This window comes from Gobio gobio, assembly GCF_949357685.1.
Source record: "Gobio gobio genome assembly, chromosome: 8".
In the NCBI taxonomy this organism is placed as follows: domain Eukaryota; kingdom Metazoa; phylum Chordata; class Actinopteri; order Cypriniformes; family Gobionidae; genus Gobio; species Gobio gobio.
The window spans coordinates 48,035,126-48,056,292 of NC_137114.1; the positions used below are offsets into that span (position 1 = coordinate 48,035,126).

A 21,167-nucleotide genomic window follows, 5' to 3' on the forward strand; every position below is an offset into this window, starting at 1 on the left:
AAATGCACTTAAGCCCTAGCCTGGCGTGGCCATACTCAATTCTAGTCAGAATATGAGTCTGGTACCGCTCCATTGAGCTTTGATTATGGGGCGTGTTTCAACCGAGCCAGGAAAGACCTCAATTGGATTGACCCACAACCAATCAGAGCAACGGAGCGACGCGTAACGTTAGTTGTCAAATGTCAACAGAACTCAACTGCACTGTGTTGCCAAGTCCGTGTTTTTCTCCATGTCCGCGGGTTGAAGCGACCCCAATTATGTGATTATATAAACCCAGGAATGCGAATTTTAGCAGGCAACCTTGCCAAAATAACATATTTTGCCAACCAAACGCCATTTTTTTCCGGAGAACCCCCCGGAAAGTTATTTTTTTGGGCTATAGTTTTGAGTAGCAATTGTGCGCGACATTGCAAAAACACTTGGAAACCCTGTCTGCACGCACGCTGGATCAAGTAACGTTACAAGAAAAAGATGAGTGTAAACGATCTTTGCCAGTAATAAAATAATTTAAGGATATACAGAGTACTTACCAACACGATCATCGTTTCTGAGAGAAATAGTGAAGGTGAATGCATATACGAACAAGTTCTCAGTTTAGGATAAGAGCAAATTCAACCCAAGAGCCTTCAATGACGTGGATGATTACGTTACTGTTGATCATCTGTCAATCATCGTCTAAAGCCCGCCCTGACAATTTCATTGGTCCGAACAGTTTCTGTTCGGGCATAATTACTCCTCTATGGAGCGAGTCCAGACCGTATTGCCCGAGCAAAAAAGTTTGTGGGCGGGGCTAAATTCGGCTGGCATCCAGGCTACTTAAGCCCATAAAAAGGAAACAGAAAATGCAATTAATTAAATAGAAAATTCACATCATCCCAAAAATGTAGCTCGCTCTCCTCTGCCTCCTGGAGATGTAGCTGCCAGAGTTGGTAAGTTAACATACCAAGTCACAAACTCTTGAACCTCAATGAGTTATTATGTGTTGCAATTGTCACAATGCACAAAATAGAAAGTGCAACAAAAGTGCAACAGTGAAAAAAAGTGCAACAAAACGTTTATCTCTTTATCCCATTTAATTATTTTTTCTCTCTATTCATCGAAATAACGATTGTATCGCATAAGTAAAAGTCTTTCGAATCTTTTATCTGACAGTCTATTCCTCCTTGGGGTCAGAACAAGACTGCCCAGGCTGAAAAGCCTTTCGACCGGTGCACTTGACGGTATTGGAGTGTTGTACTGCTTTGAAAGTTCCTTAATCCTGGGGAACCTGGAGAGAACCTCCCAGTCAGATCCAGGCAATTTTAAGTACTCCATGACTTCAGTCTCTGCTGTGTAGCAAAATTCCTCTTCAAATTCAAAAAAGTCATTGTGACTGGAGGTGGCAGGGCTCTGAACTGCTTGTCTCATCAGTGGCTCTTCAGGAATCCGGGAACGACACTCAGAAATTAGCATGGTTTTAACAGCATCTCTTCTCTTCTCATCTTTGAGCCAGCGGAGCTTGAATTTGGGCATTGTGGCAGCAGCCATCAGAGCATCCTTGCTGTCCAAGACAGATGCAAATCTGTCTTTGATTGCCTGTGATATGAAATAGTAGGCTACATTAGACAAACATATACAGTTAAAATTTGGGCTACATCAGCTATCACTAATTCTTGAGATAAGGGACAAAACACAAAAAAGCCCTATTTATGTTAAACAGTAAGAATGTCAACACAATAAAAATACTGTCAGTATTTGTCAACTCCATCGTTTTTCATAATTTTGAAAGAAATGTCTGATTCTTTTTTCAATTTATTGTGTAAAAATGTTAAAACATCAATGGAACTACATGATGATATGTCTTAATTGCATAAGCAATAGTGTATATATGTTTAATATTAAGAGGGAGGAGAATTAAGGAATTTAGAAACTGGGTTGTTCATCATAAGGGTGTGAAAACAAACAAAAAAATAAGCAGAGAATGTATTTTAAGATTTAGATCCTTTACTGAAAACCAATATCACAATAGAATATTTTACATTATTTTTTAGATCGATTAAATTAGCATGCTTTTTAGTGCGTCTGACGGAGTTGACACAAATTAAGTTATGAAGTGAATAAATTTATTTTTTTTAGAAAAAAATATTTAGAAATAAGCCTGTTCCCTTACATGGTTCATTATCTGAGACCTTTGTCTACAAAAATATTTTTTTTTAATAAAATAGTGTTAGTGTTTTTTCCTCATCTCAAGAAACAGTGCTACATTAAACTGCAGGCCTAAAGCCTACACTGCAAACTATTATTTAAGGCGGGGTAGGGGCCTATTCATTTTATTATTTAATATGTGTTTACCTGTACAATAGCATCAGGCATGCCAGCTGTCATTTGGGAAAGGCCATCCTTCAATGCAAGCAACTTTGAGATGAGAATCTCCAAGGTTGGCAGGAGGGTGCCGTAGTAGCAATCATCTTCTCCTTGTAGTATATCTAATGCAGCAGCAAGAGGTCTTGTCACTGCACAATATTCCTTCAGGAACTGATACTCTCGCTCAGTGATGCCCTTTACACTCAATCTGGAAAAAATGGTGTTTAAATCTCTGATTGGGATTTCTGTGATGAGAGACAAGGCGTCATGAGTCGAGTTCCAGCGTGTAGCAGTGGGTATGATGAGCTTTCTTTTTAGCAAATCTTCAACCTGGTCTGAAGCCACAGTAGAGCGACTAGTTTTTGTCCAGAGAGCTGCACACTTGGCTAAAGCACTTCTGTAAACTGCTTTACAGTCATTGTTACTGGTCAGCCATTTCTCCACGTCATTTTTTGATATGAGGTTTAGCGTATGTGATGAACAGCGGAGATGAGGCGGCAGTGAAAATGTCTCATCTGATTCTGTGGAGAGTGCTTCAGCAACATCAGTAAAAGTGACCTCCTCCTCATCATCAGATGGCTCGTCAGAGTCAGACCCATCATCGGGATGGGATTCAAACATTCTAAAGACTTTTACAAAATTGCTGCCATTATCAGTGACACATGCTGTTACTTTATGTGATAGTCCAAAGGATGAATGAACCTGTTCTATTTCGCTAGCTATGACATCGAAGGTGTGTCTTCCTCTCACCCTCTTGCAAGCAAGAGCAGCCTTCTCGCGGTTAAATCTAATGCTGTCTATCCAGTGCACAGTCATTCCTAAGTAGCTTTTGTTGTTGGCGGTCCAAATGTCCGCTGTGGTACACACATGATCCAGGGACTCAAAAGTTGTTTTGAGCTTCGATTCCATGTCGGAATAACACTTGTCCAGGTACTGGGAAAACGTTTTCCTGTCAGACGTTGGCTTGCGAGTCGCGGGTATTTTATCTAATATTTTTCTAAACCTGGGCGATTCAATGGTCGACAGGAGAAGCATGTCTTCTACAATGAACCCTGCAACTAGCCTGTTCATTTCTGTTTGTGTTACCTGCTGCGCTCCAAGACTCAAAAAAAGCTTCACTTGTTTAGGCGGGGTCGGCTGCTGAGTGACTTCAAATGATCGGCGAGCAGGATCTTTCGCCAAAAGTTTTGTATTGCCATGCTGGGCTGACAAATGCTTAGACAGGTTGCTCATTGAGTTGGCAGCAGTGGAAAGACACTTGTCGCCTGGGCACAGAGTGCATTTCACACGAATATTTTTGTCCTTTCGAGCAATAAACTGAAAGTAATGCGAATATCGCCACTGGGCGAAACCCCCTGTCTCCGTCTCTGTCTCCATTCCCGCTCTCCTTTGCAGGCAGGTAGCATTTACGTCACTCAAATCGATCTCTATGGCAACGGTGCCCAGGCAAACACACACACACACAGACAACACGCATACATGCAGCACTTAAACAGATCAGAACTTTACACGCAGGCAAACACGGCTTGAGTAACGCAGGAAAGCGCGTTCCTATAGTCTAGTAAAGTAGTGTAGTTACCGATATTTTTAGTGTAATGCGTTACTTTACTTCGTTACCCAAAAAAGTAATATCGTTACTGTAATCCGTTATTTTGTAACTCGTTACCCCGAACACTGAGTATAGGATGGTTGTGTTCAGGCACTGCCAACACACATCAACTTGTAAAAGTGCATGTACCATTATATGACCCTTTTTAAAAAAAAGTGTGCCCCCCTATGAAAATGAAATGCCCATTTGGTTTGTTCTGGCGACTGCCCCGGTTGGAAGAATACAGATCATATTTGTTTTGTGTCAGCATTAAGATGCAGTTTCACAATACATTAATTACATTTACAAATTAGAGTAAAATGCTGCAAAAAAAATTTCTTACACTTGAAAGGCGATTTGCACCTTTACAAAGAATATGCTTTAAAAATGTGCGGCCCCTTTAAGACAGATTCGACCGCGCGCACTGAGCATGCGCGGAAGAGAGAAGCGTGAGACGAGACGAGAGCAGACACCACAGTTGAAGCTGAAAGCGACGCTGTTAACAATCGTGAATGAAAGACAAAAGTGAAATATTTTCTCCGGATGCCTTATATTTCCAGTCTGCAGGTGAGAGATGTTTCTCATATTACAGAGTTTAACATTAATCAGCTCCAGGGTTTAACGTTACATGTTTAAGGACCAATGTTATTAAATGCGGTGTGTGTCCTGGTTTATTATTTTTGTGTAACTGTTAATAATGTTGGCAGAGAGTTTTTGACTCTATTACACCAATAAAATGTACTTAATGTGCCACTTTACAGAAGATCTCAGACATCAGCATAATGAATGAGGGGAAAACAGGGAACTTTTGGAGACAAAGAGGCTTTTCAGCAGCTCAGTTAAACATGATGGTCCTGTTGTTTCTCCCAGACTTTGGGCAGGAGTTGAACAAACCTTGTTTTGAAAGCAATTAATATCTAACTTGTACCAAACTACTCCATATTCCTGATAGAAAACATGTGTTCACTTCATTTAAGCATAAATGTAAATGTAATTAAAGGACAACTCTGGTGAAAAATGAACCTAGGGGTAATTAACACATGGTGACCGAGCAGATCGTTCTCTGGGATGCGTTTTCATGAAAATCGAATGTAAAGAGTTTTATCTCTAAAAACAGATTAGCTTATAACGCGAGTAAATAACACTAACACGGTAGCATAATGAGGGCCCCTACATGCAAACCGAAGCATTGAGAACTTTGTAAGTGTAAACAGTTTAATAAGAAGATGCTTTATAAAGACAGAACATTACACGTATACAGACAGGAGCCATCTTGGAAAACAGTCTTGACGTGTCGAGCCACGAACGCTGTGCTAAATGAGCTGGTCGATAGGAATTATCGCAGCTTAGCACAGCGTTCGTGGCTCGACTTGTCGAGACTGTTTTCCAAGATGGCTCCTGTCTGTATACGCGTAATGTTCTGTCTTTATAAAGTATCTTCTTATTAAACTGTTTGTACACTTACAAAGTTCTCAATGCTTCGGTTTGCATGACCGTCATTTTGCCACCGTGTTAGTGTGAGGCTTTTTTGAGCCTTGTTAGTGGTATTAACTAGCGATTTAATTTGACTTATTCTGTGCCCCATTTACTCGCGTTATAAGCTAATCTGTTTTTAGAGATAAAACTCTTTACATTCGATTTTCATGAAAACGCATCCCAGAGAACGATCTACTCGGTAACCATGTGTTAATTACCCCAGGTTCATTTTTTCACCAGAGTTGTCCTTTAAAGCTGCAGTTGGTAACTTTGGTAAAAAATTTTTTTTTACATATTTGTTAAACCTGTCATTATGTCCTGACAGTAGAATATGAGACTGATAATCTGTGAAAAATTCAAGCTCCTCTGGCTCCTCCCAGTGGTCCTTTTGCCATTTGCAGAAATACACTGCTTCCGGTAAGAAACAACCAATCAGAGCCAGGAGGAGTGTCTTAGCAGTGTCAATCAAGCTTGTGTGCGCGCTGATCATACCCCTCTCATGCACAGCGCGAGCGCGTACAGGCGTTCAAAATCAAATCCAAGATTACCGGTGTGCCACAGCTTTGCTTATGGCGGACAAACAATCCAAACTGATATCTCGAGTGGCACCTGCTCATAAAATAAAGACGGGTAAACGGAAAGAGACAGATGACGATGATAAAAAAGACAAAAAGAAAGAATTAGATAAAGACCGAAATAAAACGAGGGTATATCGGAGTGGCTTTTCCGAGGTGGAGGGAGCTAGGCTACGTGTCCTGAAAGGATTAAAAACCAATGCAGAGTTAGCCACATTTCTGCTTGACAAGTAAGTATTCCGGCTTCCTCTTCTCCCTGCCCGTTGACTCCTCGAAGTCGCTGTGGGTGTGAATCCTCGTCGGAGCCCATTGACTCAAACTCTAGCCGCATAACATACAGATAAAATGTCACGCACTGTGCAAAGCAACTATTGAAACCTACTAATTCACTAGCTTGTCATGTTGCTGAAATAATGTACTAGCAAACCTTATTTAGCATTACATATCGATAGAATAATTACTTGCACACTGCAAGTTATTTACGTTAGTTACCGTTATATTATCTTACTAGCTATTTATTACTTATAGAAATAGTGCAACGTCATATAGTTACATTACATGTATTGCAAAATACGTAATGTTTTGAGGACCAAGTCTGTAGTCAAAGTATGGGCAGGCCATAGTCAATGTAAATCATATTGTTAATGTTTCGTCCAGTGAATGTGCCTTAACTGTTTTTCCGCCGTAATCGGTGGCCCTGCTACGTTCTACTAGCTTAGTTACTAGCCTTCGCGTTCACGGTAGGCTCCGTTGTGACGGGGGAGGAGCTGTGGAGGGAGGGCTGTAGCGCAGCAGAGAGCAAGGGGGAGTGCAAATTTGTGCTTGTTCAAATTTTCAGGCTGAGTCAACGTTTTCTAAAAACTCCCTACTGCAGCTTTAAAGTAATCCAGTATTAATTCAGTAATTTATTTTTCCAGATCTGGTCCTGTGGGCGTCAGTATCTCACAGTGATCTCAGTTCACACCTGCAGTGAAGCCCCTCCCACAACAATTCACCAATAAATACTGGGAATATTCACATCATCTTACAAGAGAAGGACAAACTCCAGGTGTAGCAGCTGAAATCTGTGTGACTGTTGAAGATGGAGTTTATTAAAGAGGAGATTAAAGAGGAGATTAAAGAGGAGATTGAAGACATGGGTTATCCAGAACCATCCAGAATAAAACATGAAGATACTGAGGAACAAATAGGTTGGTGTCAATTCTTGATTCTTCATTATTGACTGCTTTAGTGGTTGTGAAATAATAAGCAGCAGAGTCCTGCACAGGTCCCATTTTGTATATCCGCACACGCCCGTACCCGCAGTGCTTAAAACCGGATCCGACCCGTTTTCCGACAGCAGCACTAATTAGGCCTGTCACGATAGCAAATTTTGCTGGTCGATAAATTGGCCAAGAAATTATTGCGATAAACGATAATATTGTCGTTCTGAGACCATTTTCATCTAAAATAATGATAATGGCCTAATAATGCAAGTACACCTTTACAAAGATCAATAAACTTTTATTTCTAAAGACTTTTTAACACTGAAAATAGAAAGCATTTTAAATATCCACAATAAATTAACAAAACAACCAAAACAAAAAAAGCAATGGACTCTCAGTCTGTTAACAAAAAATGCACTTGAATAAACAGCTTGAAAACGGCAACGGATGATTGTGTTTTAGGTAGTGCTGGGAATCGATAAAAAAAAAAAAACATTTATAAAAAAAAATTCTGTAATTAATCACGATTAATACGTTTTTAATGTTTTGATATTGTAATAATTTCAGTTACTCTCCAAATTAATGTAGAAACAATTTATTGACAGCATATTTAAAATGTGTTGTATTGTCATGTTTTTATGAATGAAGGCCAGTATCACTGATGTCTCTATGAAACATTAATGACGTTACATTTCAGTATAACTGAAAGCTCCCAATTTCAACATTTATTAGGCGTTAAAAAAACAACTTTTAATTTAAGTGAAGTTAAAACAATCTTTACATAACCCCATTATCATGAATGTTATTTTTACCTGTGGCCTTCCCTGTTAGACATATACAGAAATGTAATGGTTATCAAACACCTTTCTTAACTGCATAAATAATCAATGAAATATAGATTAATCATCATTAAAGATCCAAATTTCTCTGTTCCCGTTGTTCTTTGATGAACATTAATGACAGGCATCATCAGTGCTCCTGTCACTTTAAGAACAGCCGCGGATCTCACGCGCTGTCCCGCGCATCTCATTTCCTCACAACTCTTTAAGTTCATTTAAGATGTTATTTAACTAATTTAATACTCAAATTTCTCTGTGTTGTTGTTTCTTCATGAGCAAAAGAGAACACGATGTGAGCAGGAGACTCGCAGGTAAAATGCAAGTCTGTCTGTGCGTCGAGTGTGTGTGTGTGTGTGTGTCAGAGTGTCCCTCGATTAGCTGAGATGAGACGCAGCCACACAGACAGGACACTGACACACACACACACACACACACAGGCAGGACATTGACATACAGCGCGTTCTCGTGTCTTTTAAGCGCTTAGAAGCATTTACATCTATAAGAACGTGATCATATAATGTAACGCTCGGCAAAAATGGATATAAAAATGGACGCTGGAAATTATCGCGGCAGGAAAAATTATCGAGCTCATTTTTTTAAATCATGCGATTAATTGATTTATTGACTATTGCGACAGGCCTAACACTAATTAAAATCCGCACCCGACCCGCTTAAAATAGAACCGACACCTGACCCACACCCGAAATAAAATCAGTTTAGCATATCACATTATAGACGCCAGAATACAGAAGTTATTACACGACCATTAACACAAGGACAACTTCAGCCAAACCTGTCAAAAGGCTACATCATGAATTACAAGATTATGTGTCCTTATCATCTCTACGAGGCACTTTCAGTTCTGTCCCCTTTTGAAAAATACTGTACGATAGAACTGCGTGTGCTTGGTTTGTTACCACAGTTATCAGCGTGCTTCCTCAGAGATGGAGTTCACATTTGCGGCTATCCAATATACAATATTTTCTTCAACAAAAAATCTCGATGACTGCAGTGCAGTCCGCGGGCGCAGTTGTGATTCTCCTGGGAGGGCGCGCTCGGGCACAAATAAACTGATTTGGATTCACGTTTGCACGTGACTGTTTTAAACCCGTATTTCTCCCATATCCGACACAGATAGGATGTTTCAGCAATATTCGCGGGTCACCCGTCGGGTACCCGCACCGTGCAGGACTCTGATAAGCAGTAAATAATAAATAATAAGCAGCAAAAGTGCATCTTTTTTTAATTTGGGCTTTTGTGTTTAAAATAAATAAAAATAATACTGGGGAAATATACTCTTGTTCCATGTTGTTATTGGGTAAGTGTGACATCTGCTATTATATATTATGTATTTGAAAATGTTTTATTTAAAAAAAATGTTCTATTCTGTGTTATGTATTAAAAGAAAATACAGTACACCCAGAAATGTCCTTACCATTAACTCGTTTTTTACCCTCTTGCCATCTGAGATGTATACGACTTTCTTCAGATCAACACAGAAAAATAAATATCCTCTGCTAATTAAAACTCATTTGGGTTCCTAAAAGTTGAAGCATTAAACTGCACATACAGCAATAACTACAGTAATCTACACGACCCCAATGGATGAATCAATGTCTTCTGAAGTGAAGCGATACGTGTTTGTATGAAAAATACCAATATTTTAAATTGTAGACTATCATTTCTGACCAACAGGCACGAGCATGAGAGGGTTGAGTTCACGCTTGACGTAACTTGAAGCTTGACTTAAGCGCACTGAGAAACTCGGGTCACGCGGATGTCGGAGGCTGTCAATAAAGCTTGAAGCTTCATATTGCTCTTTACTCACACAAACCCCACTTTAATTTACAGCCCTCGGATGTCACACTTAAGGCCTGTTCACACCGGGATGATTTTAGCGAGCTTTTAACGCCTCGTGACTAAACAAAGTCAAGTCAAGTCAACTTTATTTATATAACGCTTTTAACAATGCAGATTGTTTCAAAGCAGCTTCACAGTGTTAAACAGGAAATTTTATTCAGTCGTATAGCCGCTCCGGAGAAAATTGTCATCAGCTCATTTCAATTATCATACAGTGACAATGTGGGCTTTAGATCAGTAATTTAGTTTATATTGTTAATTTAGTTTACTAATTCGTTTTATTTGGATATTTAGTTGAAAAATGTATTGTCCCCAACTGAGCACGCCAAGCCAGAGGCAACAGTGGCAAGGAAACCAAAACTCCATCAGGTGACCCAATGGAGAAAAATAAACATTGGGAGAAACCAGGCTCAGTCGGGGTGCCAGTTCTCCTCTGGCCAATTAACAAACAGCACATGATTATTATTCTGGCAACTCTCAACAGGTCAGAGGTCATAATAGATCGGAATATTCGAAAAATCGGAGGCAACACGCCGAAGACGGGTTTATTGAGGATGAAGTGTCGATTCAATAATTATTAAATAGGAATAATCGAAAACATCGGAGTCATCACGCCGGAGACAGGTTAATTGAGGATGCCGTATTGATGAAACAATTATTAAAGTGCAATATTCGAAAGATCGGAGGCAACACGCCGGAGACGGGTTAATTGAGGATGCCGTATTGATGAAACAATTATTAAAGTGCAATATTCGAAAGATTGGAGGCAACACGCCGGAGACGGGTTTATTGAGGATGACATATCAATTTAACAATTATTAAATTGTAATATTCGAACAATCGGAATCACGCCGGAGACGGTTTATTGAGGATGCCGGGTCGATTAGGCAATTTCAGGAGGAGTCTAATTGACACGGTCTCTGCAGACACTTCAGGGTCCTGTGTTGGTCATGTCTGGGCGCAGGTCCACCATCTGATCTGGATACGGCCCGGATCCGGCTGACTGCAGTAAACCTCGGGATAAAACAGAGAGACTATCATTAGTGTAGATGCCATTCTTCTGATGATGTAACGAGTACATCAGGTGTTATGGGAAGTGTTCCCGGTTCCGGCTGACCTAGTTAATGCAGCCTAACAATCATTTAATTGAAAAAGTGTTTTATGTGTACGCCATAGTAAAGAGATGTGTTTTTAGTTTAGATTTAAACTGACAGCGTGTGTCTGCTTCCCGTACAATGTTAGGAAGACTGTTCCAGAGTTTAGGTGCTAAATAGGAAAAGGATCGACCGCCTGCAGTTGATTTAGATATTCTTGGTATTATCAACTGGCCAGAATTTTGAGACTGCAGTAGATGTGATGGAGTATAATGTGTTAAGAGCTCGCTCAAGTATTGGGGAGCTAAACCATTTAGTGCTTTGTAAGTAATAAGCAAGATTTTAAAATGTATGCAATGTTTAATAGGGAGCCAGTGCAGTGTTGACAGAACTGGGTAATATGGTCATACTTCCTGGTTCTAGTAAGAACTCGAGCTGCTGCGTTTTGGACCAGCTGGAGTGTGTTTATTAAGCGAGCAGGGCAACCACCCAGTAGAGCATTACAATAATCTAGCCCTGAGGTCATGAACGCATGAACTAACTGTTCAGCATTTTGCATTGAGAGCATGTGCGGTAACTTATATATATGTAATTTAGAACAAAGGGCGCCAATGTGAGTGTGCAAAACTGCAGGCGTAAAAGCTCCATTAAAAAAAACGCATTGGGCTATTTTTATTTTTTTTGACGCGGCGTGTTAACTTGCCTACCAATGAGATTGCCGCTTTTGTTTGCGTGCCTGGAGCTGCTGAAGTTACAGTATAACACGACTTGCTGCAAATGCTGCTTGCCAGTTAGCAAAAGTGTGTGAATGGTTTTTGCTAACACATAAATACTGGCTGAATCCGAAATCGCCCCCTATACCCTCAAATAGGGCATTATTTGAAGGGACAGCGATTTGTAGGGGTGTCCGAAACCATAGTGGACGTTGAGTGCACTCATTTAATCCCACATTGCACTGCAATAATGAGTGTACAGCCGATGTACACTCAATGCCTGTCTGACTTCACGCACTCGTTTTCATTCACTCCTTCAACTGTATTGGTGGATAACGTAAGCGATAGTGAATGAGGCTTTAGGGGGCGATTTCAGATTCAGCCACTGTCTCTCTTCTTCTTCTGTGTGACAAGCGAGTGTCAAGCGTAAAGTGGCGCCGCACCACCTTGTGTACCGGCAGCACCATCTACTGAATTTGCACGTTCACTCGGCACATCACCAGTGAAAATCGCTTGGGTGTGAACACTTAATACGCACAGAAAAACTTCTCGAAAATTGCTGGCGATAAGCGTGTGCGATATTCGTCCCGTTGTGTACAGGCCTTTACCCTGTAACTACATGAAACAAGAGGGTAACAAACACATCATTAATTTACAAATGCTTTGCATTCCTGCTGAAAAACAAGCACTCCAGCGTGAAATTGTAGCCTATAAATAGAATTGCGCGCCTTCTCAAACCCGCCACAGCAATGATCAACCTCTCCTCCATTTTGCTTGGGAACTAATGTGGTCGGAACCAAAGTTTACAGGACTTCGTTCTGACTCTTACAGACTCAAGTATTTGACATTTTGGGAATGTATTAAATATTGACATGACAATTAATTTGAAACCCTTACAGTTGCATATTTGTTTTCAGAATGGGATTTTTCCTGTTAACAGGACTTCCTGTTTTTTTACCTTATACTTACCTCAAGTTGTCTTTTGGGACATGCATACATACATAAATGCCTACATATCATACTTGCCTGTAGAGAGGAGTTTATTTCAGCGTCATATAAAATCAACAGTAATGATAATAGTAATATTAAAGCAAACACAGCTCTGGTATCGGAATAGTATCGGCATCGGCCAATATCCAAATTCAGGGATCGGATCGGAAGTGAAAAAATGTGGATCGGTGCATCCTTAAATGCAATTTATATTGTAAACTAATCTCATAATTTTAATCTTCTCAGTGTTCCTAATGTAATTGAGGGAACTCGTGTTCACATCTCTGCTCAAAAAGTTGCTCCATACATCATCACCTTTAAAGTTACAATGTTGCTTGTGCACTTTTCCCGTTTAGAATGGGCAACAAATTTGTATCTGGATACTTTAGATCAGTCGTGGGCCAGTGCCCAGATTTCTTGTTTTCTACTGAGTGTTTTTAATTTTCACATTTACAATCATTGAATTGATTCTGACTGCTTAATATGTTTATTTTAGACCAGATGGAAGTGACGGAGCAACGACACAAACTAAATGACATAAAGAAACTCTGTGACTTCAAAACTCAAGGAACAGAAGCCAAAAAGCTGCACACCTGCTCTCAGTGTGGAAAGAGTTTCACACAAAAACAAGACCTTAACAGACACATGAGGGTTCACACTGGAGAGAAACCGTATACATGCACTCAGTGTGGAAAGAGTTTTACTCAAACATCAACTCTCAGTCTTCATCTGCTCCGTCACTCTGGAGAAAAACCATTCAAGTGTGATCAGTGTGGGAAAGATTTTATTTCATCCTCAAATCTTAAAAAACACCTGATGGTTCATTCAGGTGAGAGATCTCTTGTGTGTTCTCTCTGTGGAAAGAGTTATTCACGGCTGTACAGTTTTAAACTGCACCAGAAAACACACACAGGAGTGAGAGATCATGTGTGTTGTGACTGTGGGAAGAGCTTTACTACATCTAGTCATTTGAAAGAGCACCAAAGAACTCATACTGGAGAAAAACCTTACAAGTGCTCATATTGTAACAAGAGTTTCAATCGGTCTGGAAACCTGAAATCACATGAGCGAGTTCACACTGGAGAGAAGCCGTACCACTGCACTCAGTGTGAGAAGAGTTTCAGAGAGGCATCAGGTCTCAGTAAGCATCTGCTCATTCACTCTGGAGAAAAGCCATTTAAATGTGATCAGTGTGGTAAAGATTTTAATTTGTCATCAAATCTAAAAAAACATCTGAAAGTTCATTCAGATGAGAAGCCTGTGTGTTCTCTCTGTGGAAAGAGTTTTAAACTGCACCAGAAAACACATGATGAAGTGAGAGATCATGTGTGTTGTGACTGTGGGATGAGCTTTACTACAACTAGCAATCTGAAACTGCACCAAAGAACTCACACTGGAGAAAAACCTTACAAGTGCTCATATTGTGACAAGAGATTCACTCAGTCTGGAAACCTGAAAACACATGAGCGAGTTCATACTGGAGAGAAGCCGTACCACTGCACACATTGTGAGAAGAGTTTCAGAGATGCAACAGGTTTAAAAGATCATCTGCGCATTCACTCTGGAGAAATAATCCTTCAAATTCATAATGAATTGCACCAATCAGGCATAACATTATGAATATTGTGTTGGCCCCCCCTTTTGCAGCCCTGACCCGTTGAGGCATGGACTCCACTAGACCCCTGAAGGTGTGCTGTGGTATCTGGCACCAAGATGTTAGCAGCAGATCAAGTCCTGTTAATTGCAAGGTGGGGCATCCATGGATCGGACTTGTTTGCCACAAGGAAATACCGTTTCCATGATACGGTGTACATGGTCTGCAACAATGCTTAGGTAGGTGGTACATGTCAAAGTGACAACCACATGGATGGCAGGACCCAAGGTTTCCCAGCAGAACATTGCCCAAAGCATCACACTGCCTCCTCCAGAAAAAAAAGAAAACATGATTCATCAGACCAGGCCACCTTCGTCCATTGCACCGTGGTCCAGGTCCAGTTCTGATGCTCACGTGCCACTGTTGGCACTTTCGGCGGTGGACAGGGGTCAGCAAGGGCACCCTGAGTGGTCTGCGGCTATGCCGCCCCATACGCAACAAACTGTGATGCACCTGTGTATTCTGACACCTTTCTATCAGAACCAAATAGCTCGTCTATTAAATGCCTTGGCCGTCCAGTTTTGGAGATGCTCTGACCTAGTCGTCTAGCCATCACAATTTGTCCCTTGTCAAACTCGCTCAAATCCTTACACTTGCCCATTTTTCCTGCTTCTGACACATCAACTTAGAGGACAAAATGTTCACTTGCTGTCTAATATATCCCACCCACTAACAGGTGATGAAGATAATCAGTGTTATTCACTTTACCTCTGTGGTCATAATGTTATGCCTGATGTGTATGTAGCTAGTATGAATAACAAAATGCTTTCTCTGTGTCCAGATTTGACTGTAGTGCAAAACTGATGCTTCAAATCAAAATAAAAACTCAACTTTAACTAAAAGTATTCTTTAATATTGTGTAAATATACTACGGCTGTCACTTTTGTGAAAAAATCCTGTTCGATTTTTGAGACATAAGTGTTCATTGAATCGATTGTAAAATCTATTTTCAATGTCTAAAGACATTGAACACCAATTTCAACACCAAAATATAGGCCAATCCACGGACAACTAACATGCGTTAGGACGAACATAAAGAGGACGCTTGAGATGCACGAGACATTAATATTTCTGATGATTTATCGGCGTGAAGTTTCCTGCACCAATGACAAACAGGAGTGCAAAATTCTCTAAAAACAATAAGCAGAGTGGACTGCCATAACATCAATGAAAAACATTACTGCAGGCTTCAACATGGCTGTGTTTACGATTAGAAATGTCAAACAAATTTCGCCTACATAGGCAATTGCCCATGAAAAGAGGTTGAAAATAAAACGTAAAATCAAACGTACCTCTACTGGGTCTATGTCTTTGTAATCATCTGGATGATGAAGCTGCAAAATGCTTCATGAGTTCACGTCAGAAGCCAAAACGGAAGACAAGACCGTTATTATAGTGTTTTTTTTGTTTTTTGCGCACAAAAACGATTCTCGTCGCTTCATAAAATTATTGTAGAACTACTGTAGTGAGATGGACATTGTAACATTTTGATGTTTGGTGGCGCTGCTCATGCGGCGACTCGTAACAGGTGTCTGCAGTGAGTATGATTGCATCTTGCGTCTTGTTTGTTTGAGTGCGTTCCGTGGCTTTTTGACAGTGTTTTCTGGTTTACTTTTAAAATATTTTCTTATTCGGCGATGGTTTTAAGGAAGATGAGTGCCATATTTATTCTAGTTTTATTACTTTTTCCTAATTTGGCCATTGGAACATTACCGAATAGGATCCAATACACCCGAGACTTTCTCCTTGGACTGAACACAGGCAGCTTGGCACCGAGGCAACTAGCAAACTTTCCCCTGCTTAAGGACATTACTACTCCTTATAACAAAGGGCTCTTTAGTCCTGAAGAAAATCGTGGAAGTAGGAGGATACGGAAAAGAGGGTGGTGTGAGACAGCGGCTGAGAATTTTAACAAGGAAGAAACGTCTGCCTCTACCCTCAATAGTCCTTGCTAATGTCCAGTCGTTAAAAAACAAGGTGGACGAACTTCAGGCACAAGTTTTTTTACACACGTGAGTTCAGAGATGCGTGTGTGTTGGCCTTTACGGAGACGTGGCTGCCGGCCGCTGACACGGATTCTGCTTTTAACCTCAATGGATTTGGAGTATCAGTACGTCTTGATCGGGATCCAGACACAACGGGGAAGCAGCAGGGAGGTGGAGTATGCTTTTATGTTAACCCACAATGGTGTAATAATGTGACTGTACAGGAGAAAATCTGCTCACCGGACATTGAGCTATTGTCTATTTCCGTAAGACCATATTATTTGCCCAGGGAATTTCCTCAAGTGTTCCTGACTGTTGTGTACATCCACCCGAAAGCCAATACTAAAAATGCCAACGAAGTATTGTTCTCCGTGTTACAACGACTTCAGTCCATTTCACCTGACGCCCCATGCCTGGTCATGGGTGATTTCAACCACAGTAACTGCAAAAAAACATTAAGCCACTTCCATCAGTACATTACCTGTAATACTCGTGGAAATAAGACTCTTGACCTGTGTTACGGATCCATACGCGGAGTGTACCGATCCGTTGCGGAGCCCCCACTGGGCTCTTCGGACCATAGCGTGGTGCACTTGTTCCCAATATATAAGACTGTGCTACGAAGGAGAGGCACAGAAACGCGGAAGATCCAAGTGTGGAATGAGGAGGGTATATCGGCACTGCAAGTTGCTTCGAGTGCACGGACTGGACTGCTTTTCACGAACTGTCTGATAATATTAATGAGTTGACTGATGTGGTATGCAGTTACATTTCATTTTGTGTTGATAATGTGATTGATACTAAAGTGGTCACCTGCATTTCAAATAATAAGCCCTGGTTTAATTCAGAATTGAGAAATCTTTTAAAGGAAAAAAGGGTTGCTTTCAAAAGCGGTGACAAAATTGCTTATTCTGTTAAAAGGAAGGAAGTAAGAGCAGCTATTGCGAAGGCAAAACATAATTATAAAGAAATAATAGAACATCAATTTTTTAATTCAGATCTAAGGGCAGTGTGGAACGGAATGAAATTAATGACAGGTCTGCAGGAAACCAATAGGACTATGGTCTTTTTAAATGGATATTCGTCTAATGTATGTTTAGCTAATGAATTAAACAATTTTTATTTAAGATTTAATGTGGATGATGATAGTGTAAAGTATGATTATTCACAAGGTAATACAGTGTTTAATAATGATGCTCCTACAGTGGCTAGGTTTTTTAAAAAGATAAAAGTAAATAAAAGCCCTGGACTGGACAACATTAGTGGCAAGGTTAAGTGATATATTCACACAGATTTTACAGATTCCCTTAAGAAGCAAATTATCCCACAAATTTGGAAACACTCCACAGTTGTTCCTGTGGCAAAATGTAGGACCCCAAAGGGTTTGACCAGTAGCCCTCACCTCTCTGGTGATGAAAACATTTGAGAAGATTGTGAGAGGGGAAATATTGAAGTATGTAGAAGATAAAACTAAGAGGTTTAAACACTCATTTATACCGACTGCGATTTCAATGTTAAATCAACGGCAATCATAGATAATATGCTGTCAATTTTAAATGAATGTCTAAGTGTGTGACTGTATGTTATGTGTGTGTCACCTGTGCAAACTAAATTTCCTAAACGGATGAAATATTTATGCATTTGGCAGACGCTTTTATCCAAAGCGACTTACAGTGCCCTTATTACAGGGACAATCCCCCTGGAGCAACATGGAGTAAATTGCCTTGCTCAAGGACACACTGGTGGTGACCACTGGGATCGAACCAGCAACCTTCTGCATATCAGTTCCATGGTTTAACCCACTGGACCTCCATCTCACATCATGAAGGGATTGCTTGACCCCGACGTGATGTGAACACGCAACCTTCTGATAATAAAACTGAACTGAACTGAACAACGTATTTAGTACCGTTTATGGGTCTTGTGAGTGCAAGTTACATTGCTGTCAATTGAAGGCCTTTCTGAGCCATCGGATTTCAACAAAAATATCTTAATTAAAGGGTAAGTAATTTAACTTCTTAACCCGCACCGGTTCGTGGACGGGGGGGTTGACGGAAGTGGGGGGGAGTGTACTTTTATCTACTTTTGTTTTATACAAAATATTCAATCAACTATCACAAACTATGCATCATTTGAAAGCTAAAACACTCAAGATTCATGTTCTGAACTTGTTTTTGCAATAAATACACCAGAGAGGAAAGGGTTAAATGAAACACTAAAGGACCGGCCATGTAAACATTAGAAAAATATCAGCGTTACTCATCTTTCATCTCCTGTCGTTCAGATCAGATCGGACGAATCCAATAAACACCCGCATACATCTCTGTGTAAGAGTCCATTCTTCAAAATGCATCCCACTTTTTAATCCAAAACAACGAAAAAATAGGGAAAAAACTAAAAATCCTCCGTTGTTTGCAAGAGAGTTTTGAGTTAGCGTGATCAATCATGTCCATTTTCAATGAAATATCGATTCTATTCCGTGTCTGGCAAACTCCCCCTGCTAGAATGGCTTCTCCCACGTATTTTAAGCCCTCCCTCGTCTCTCTCCTTCAATCAGAGACTCTTCTGGGATGCATCATATAGAGGAAGTGCCTTACAGGCTTGGTGAGCTGTCAATCATTGCGCCCATGGTTTTCGTTGGATAAAGGCACTCGGTGCCCAGCCAATGCCTTTTCAACAAAGGTTTGATTGATGGACTTAGTAACCAATCAAAAGGCATTATCTTGCGCAGTTTGCGTAAGTAGGCTTTGGTGAATACTGTTTGCGCGCTGGCTGCACGTTCTCCATGGCGCAACTGCAGTGGAGCGCGCAGTCTGTCACTGACGCTTCCCATCAGCTAAATGAGTTTTTTACACTTTGTAATCTCTGTAAATAGTTGCTTTAGTTTTTCAGTAACTGTTTATCCATTATAATTAGTAGTATATTGCAGTTTATTGCAGATTTATTTGAATGAAAAACTACTCTTTACAATAGCAAATGTTCTGAAATAAATGACCTTTTTGAAATGACGCCTAGACTTTTCTTGACATAAAAGCTCACAGAAGCTACATTACTGAGAGAATCATCCTCATATTTGAATCATGACATGATTAGACATTCAGTTTTATATTTAAGTTATTTTCAGGCTCTTAACATTAAATTATAATATTTTTTTCCCTAATTGAAAACAAAAAACAAAAAACGTGAGTCACTTACATGTATATTTACATGTATATTACTCTGTTCCCATATTACTTTGAGTTATTATGACTCTTGGGTAGCAATATTTCAAGTGTCTAGTTTAAAATAAGACCAGGTTTATGAATATAGACCATAGGGTTTAAGAGCTGCAGACATTTTCATTTGGGTATATCGTTTTCAAAAAATTCCACAAAAATGGGCGCTTGTTAAGAGGTTAATGACATAATTTTCATTTTTGGGTGAACTAACCCTTTAAAGGGGGAACTTTTTTGCCCTACGTACACAAGTCATTTAGATATTTTTTTTTTTTTTTTTTAAACAATTGGTTTACACAGCCAATATGTTTTGCAGTTCCTGACTCTGTTGTTTTCATTTGCAAATCGATGTTCAGAGGCTTGCAATACTTTTGGTCATATTTTGGTGGGAAAAAAACGTGTCAGAAGTGTAAGCGTGGAAAAATGGAAGTCAAAAGAATACAGATCATATTTGTTTGTGTACACTATTACAGATATTACCATGCGCATGCGATTCTTTATGGCATACTTTTACCTTCATAACAAACCAAACTCTTCCAGTCTCAGCGACAACACCAGTGTTTGAGGGCAGGTCAAAGTACACATTGTTCACAGACAGCCAATAAAGACCATGTTCCCGTCGATCTTAACATTTTTGCAGACCTACTACATAAAAAAAAAAAAAAAACCTATAACACATTGCCTGAAATGTAATATTCGAAAAAGCATAATTTACCCTTTTCACATTTCCGTGTTTTTCAGAGCGGAAGTCATTATGGTTGGGTTAACTATTGTAGTTGTGAATGAGAGAATACATACAATATTTTTTTTGTGTACCCATTTTCTCAAATAGCAAAAGAAAAACGCACAATAGTGATTTCACAACTTTCAAAAAGAGACAAAAAATAGAGTGAGATTGGTAACGGCAGTCAAAAGAGAAAAAGATGTAAATTTTTACCATCACTCCCATACACGGGTTTCCTGTTTACAAACATTACAGGGTGCGTGCGCATCCTGGAGGCAGAAAGACAGATCGCTGGTCCGCTACTGCAACAACATTGAAGCTTTCCTTATTGTTTGTATATAACTGCTGACTCAATAAAACGTGATTTTAGTTGGATCTGTTTGTCTGTCTTTAATTTTGCAGTGTTGCTGTGATACATGTATGAATGATCATGTTAGGTAATAATTTTTTGGCAAACGCATGCTTCCCCCTAGGTATGTTAAACATCAGGCACCCAGCACTGGCTCTGTTGATACAATTAAACACGCAGCAACTCCTTGGCATTTTGACTTACAGACACGCCGCTACTAACCTACAACACGAGAGGTTTCTTCTTTCTGCCTCTCGGGTGCGTGCGCAAGCAGTGATGACGTCGCCGAGAAATCCATGTATAGACTGTAGAAATGCCCTCACAGCAGCGATAACTTGTTTTTTTTTTATCATTTGATGCAAAAGTAATAAAATGCAAAGTATTAGTGTTATAAATGTACATACTTTTTTTTTTAATGAAAACACAAAAAACGTTGCAGGATTTACGATTTTGATGACCGTTAAAACGCGTCATCACAGTCTGAAAAGGGTCTATAGGGGTGCTTTAAGGAAACGCGGCCCCTTTAAGAAATATGACACCATGCGCACTGAGTATGC

General features: G+C 40.0%; 1 protein-coding gene across 1 annotated transcript; it reads left to right on the top strand.

The window, feature by feature from the left end:
• The first annotated feature begins 4,361 nt into the window (after positions 1-4,361).
• Positions 4,362-15,175, top strand: LOC307129937 (uncharacterized protein). Its single transcript, XM_079822742.1, has 3 exons — positions 4,362-4,498; positions 6,900-7,172; positions 13,180-15,175. Exons 2-3 carry the CDS (start codon positions 7,064-7,066, stop codon positions 14,301-14,303), a joined length of 1,233 nt encoding a protein of 410 aa, XP_079678868.1. The 5' UTR covers positions 4,362-4,498; positions 6,900-7,063; the 3' UTR covers positions 14,304-15,175.
• Positions 15,176-21,167: the final 5,992 nt, after the last annotated feature.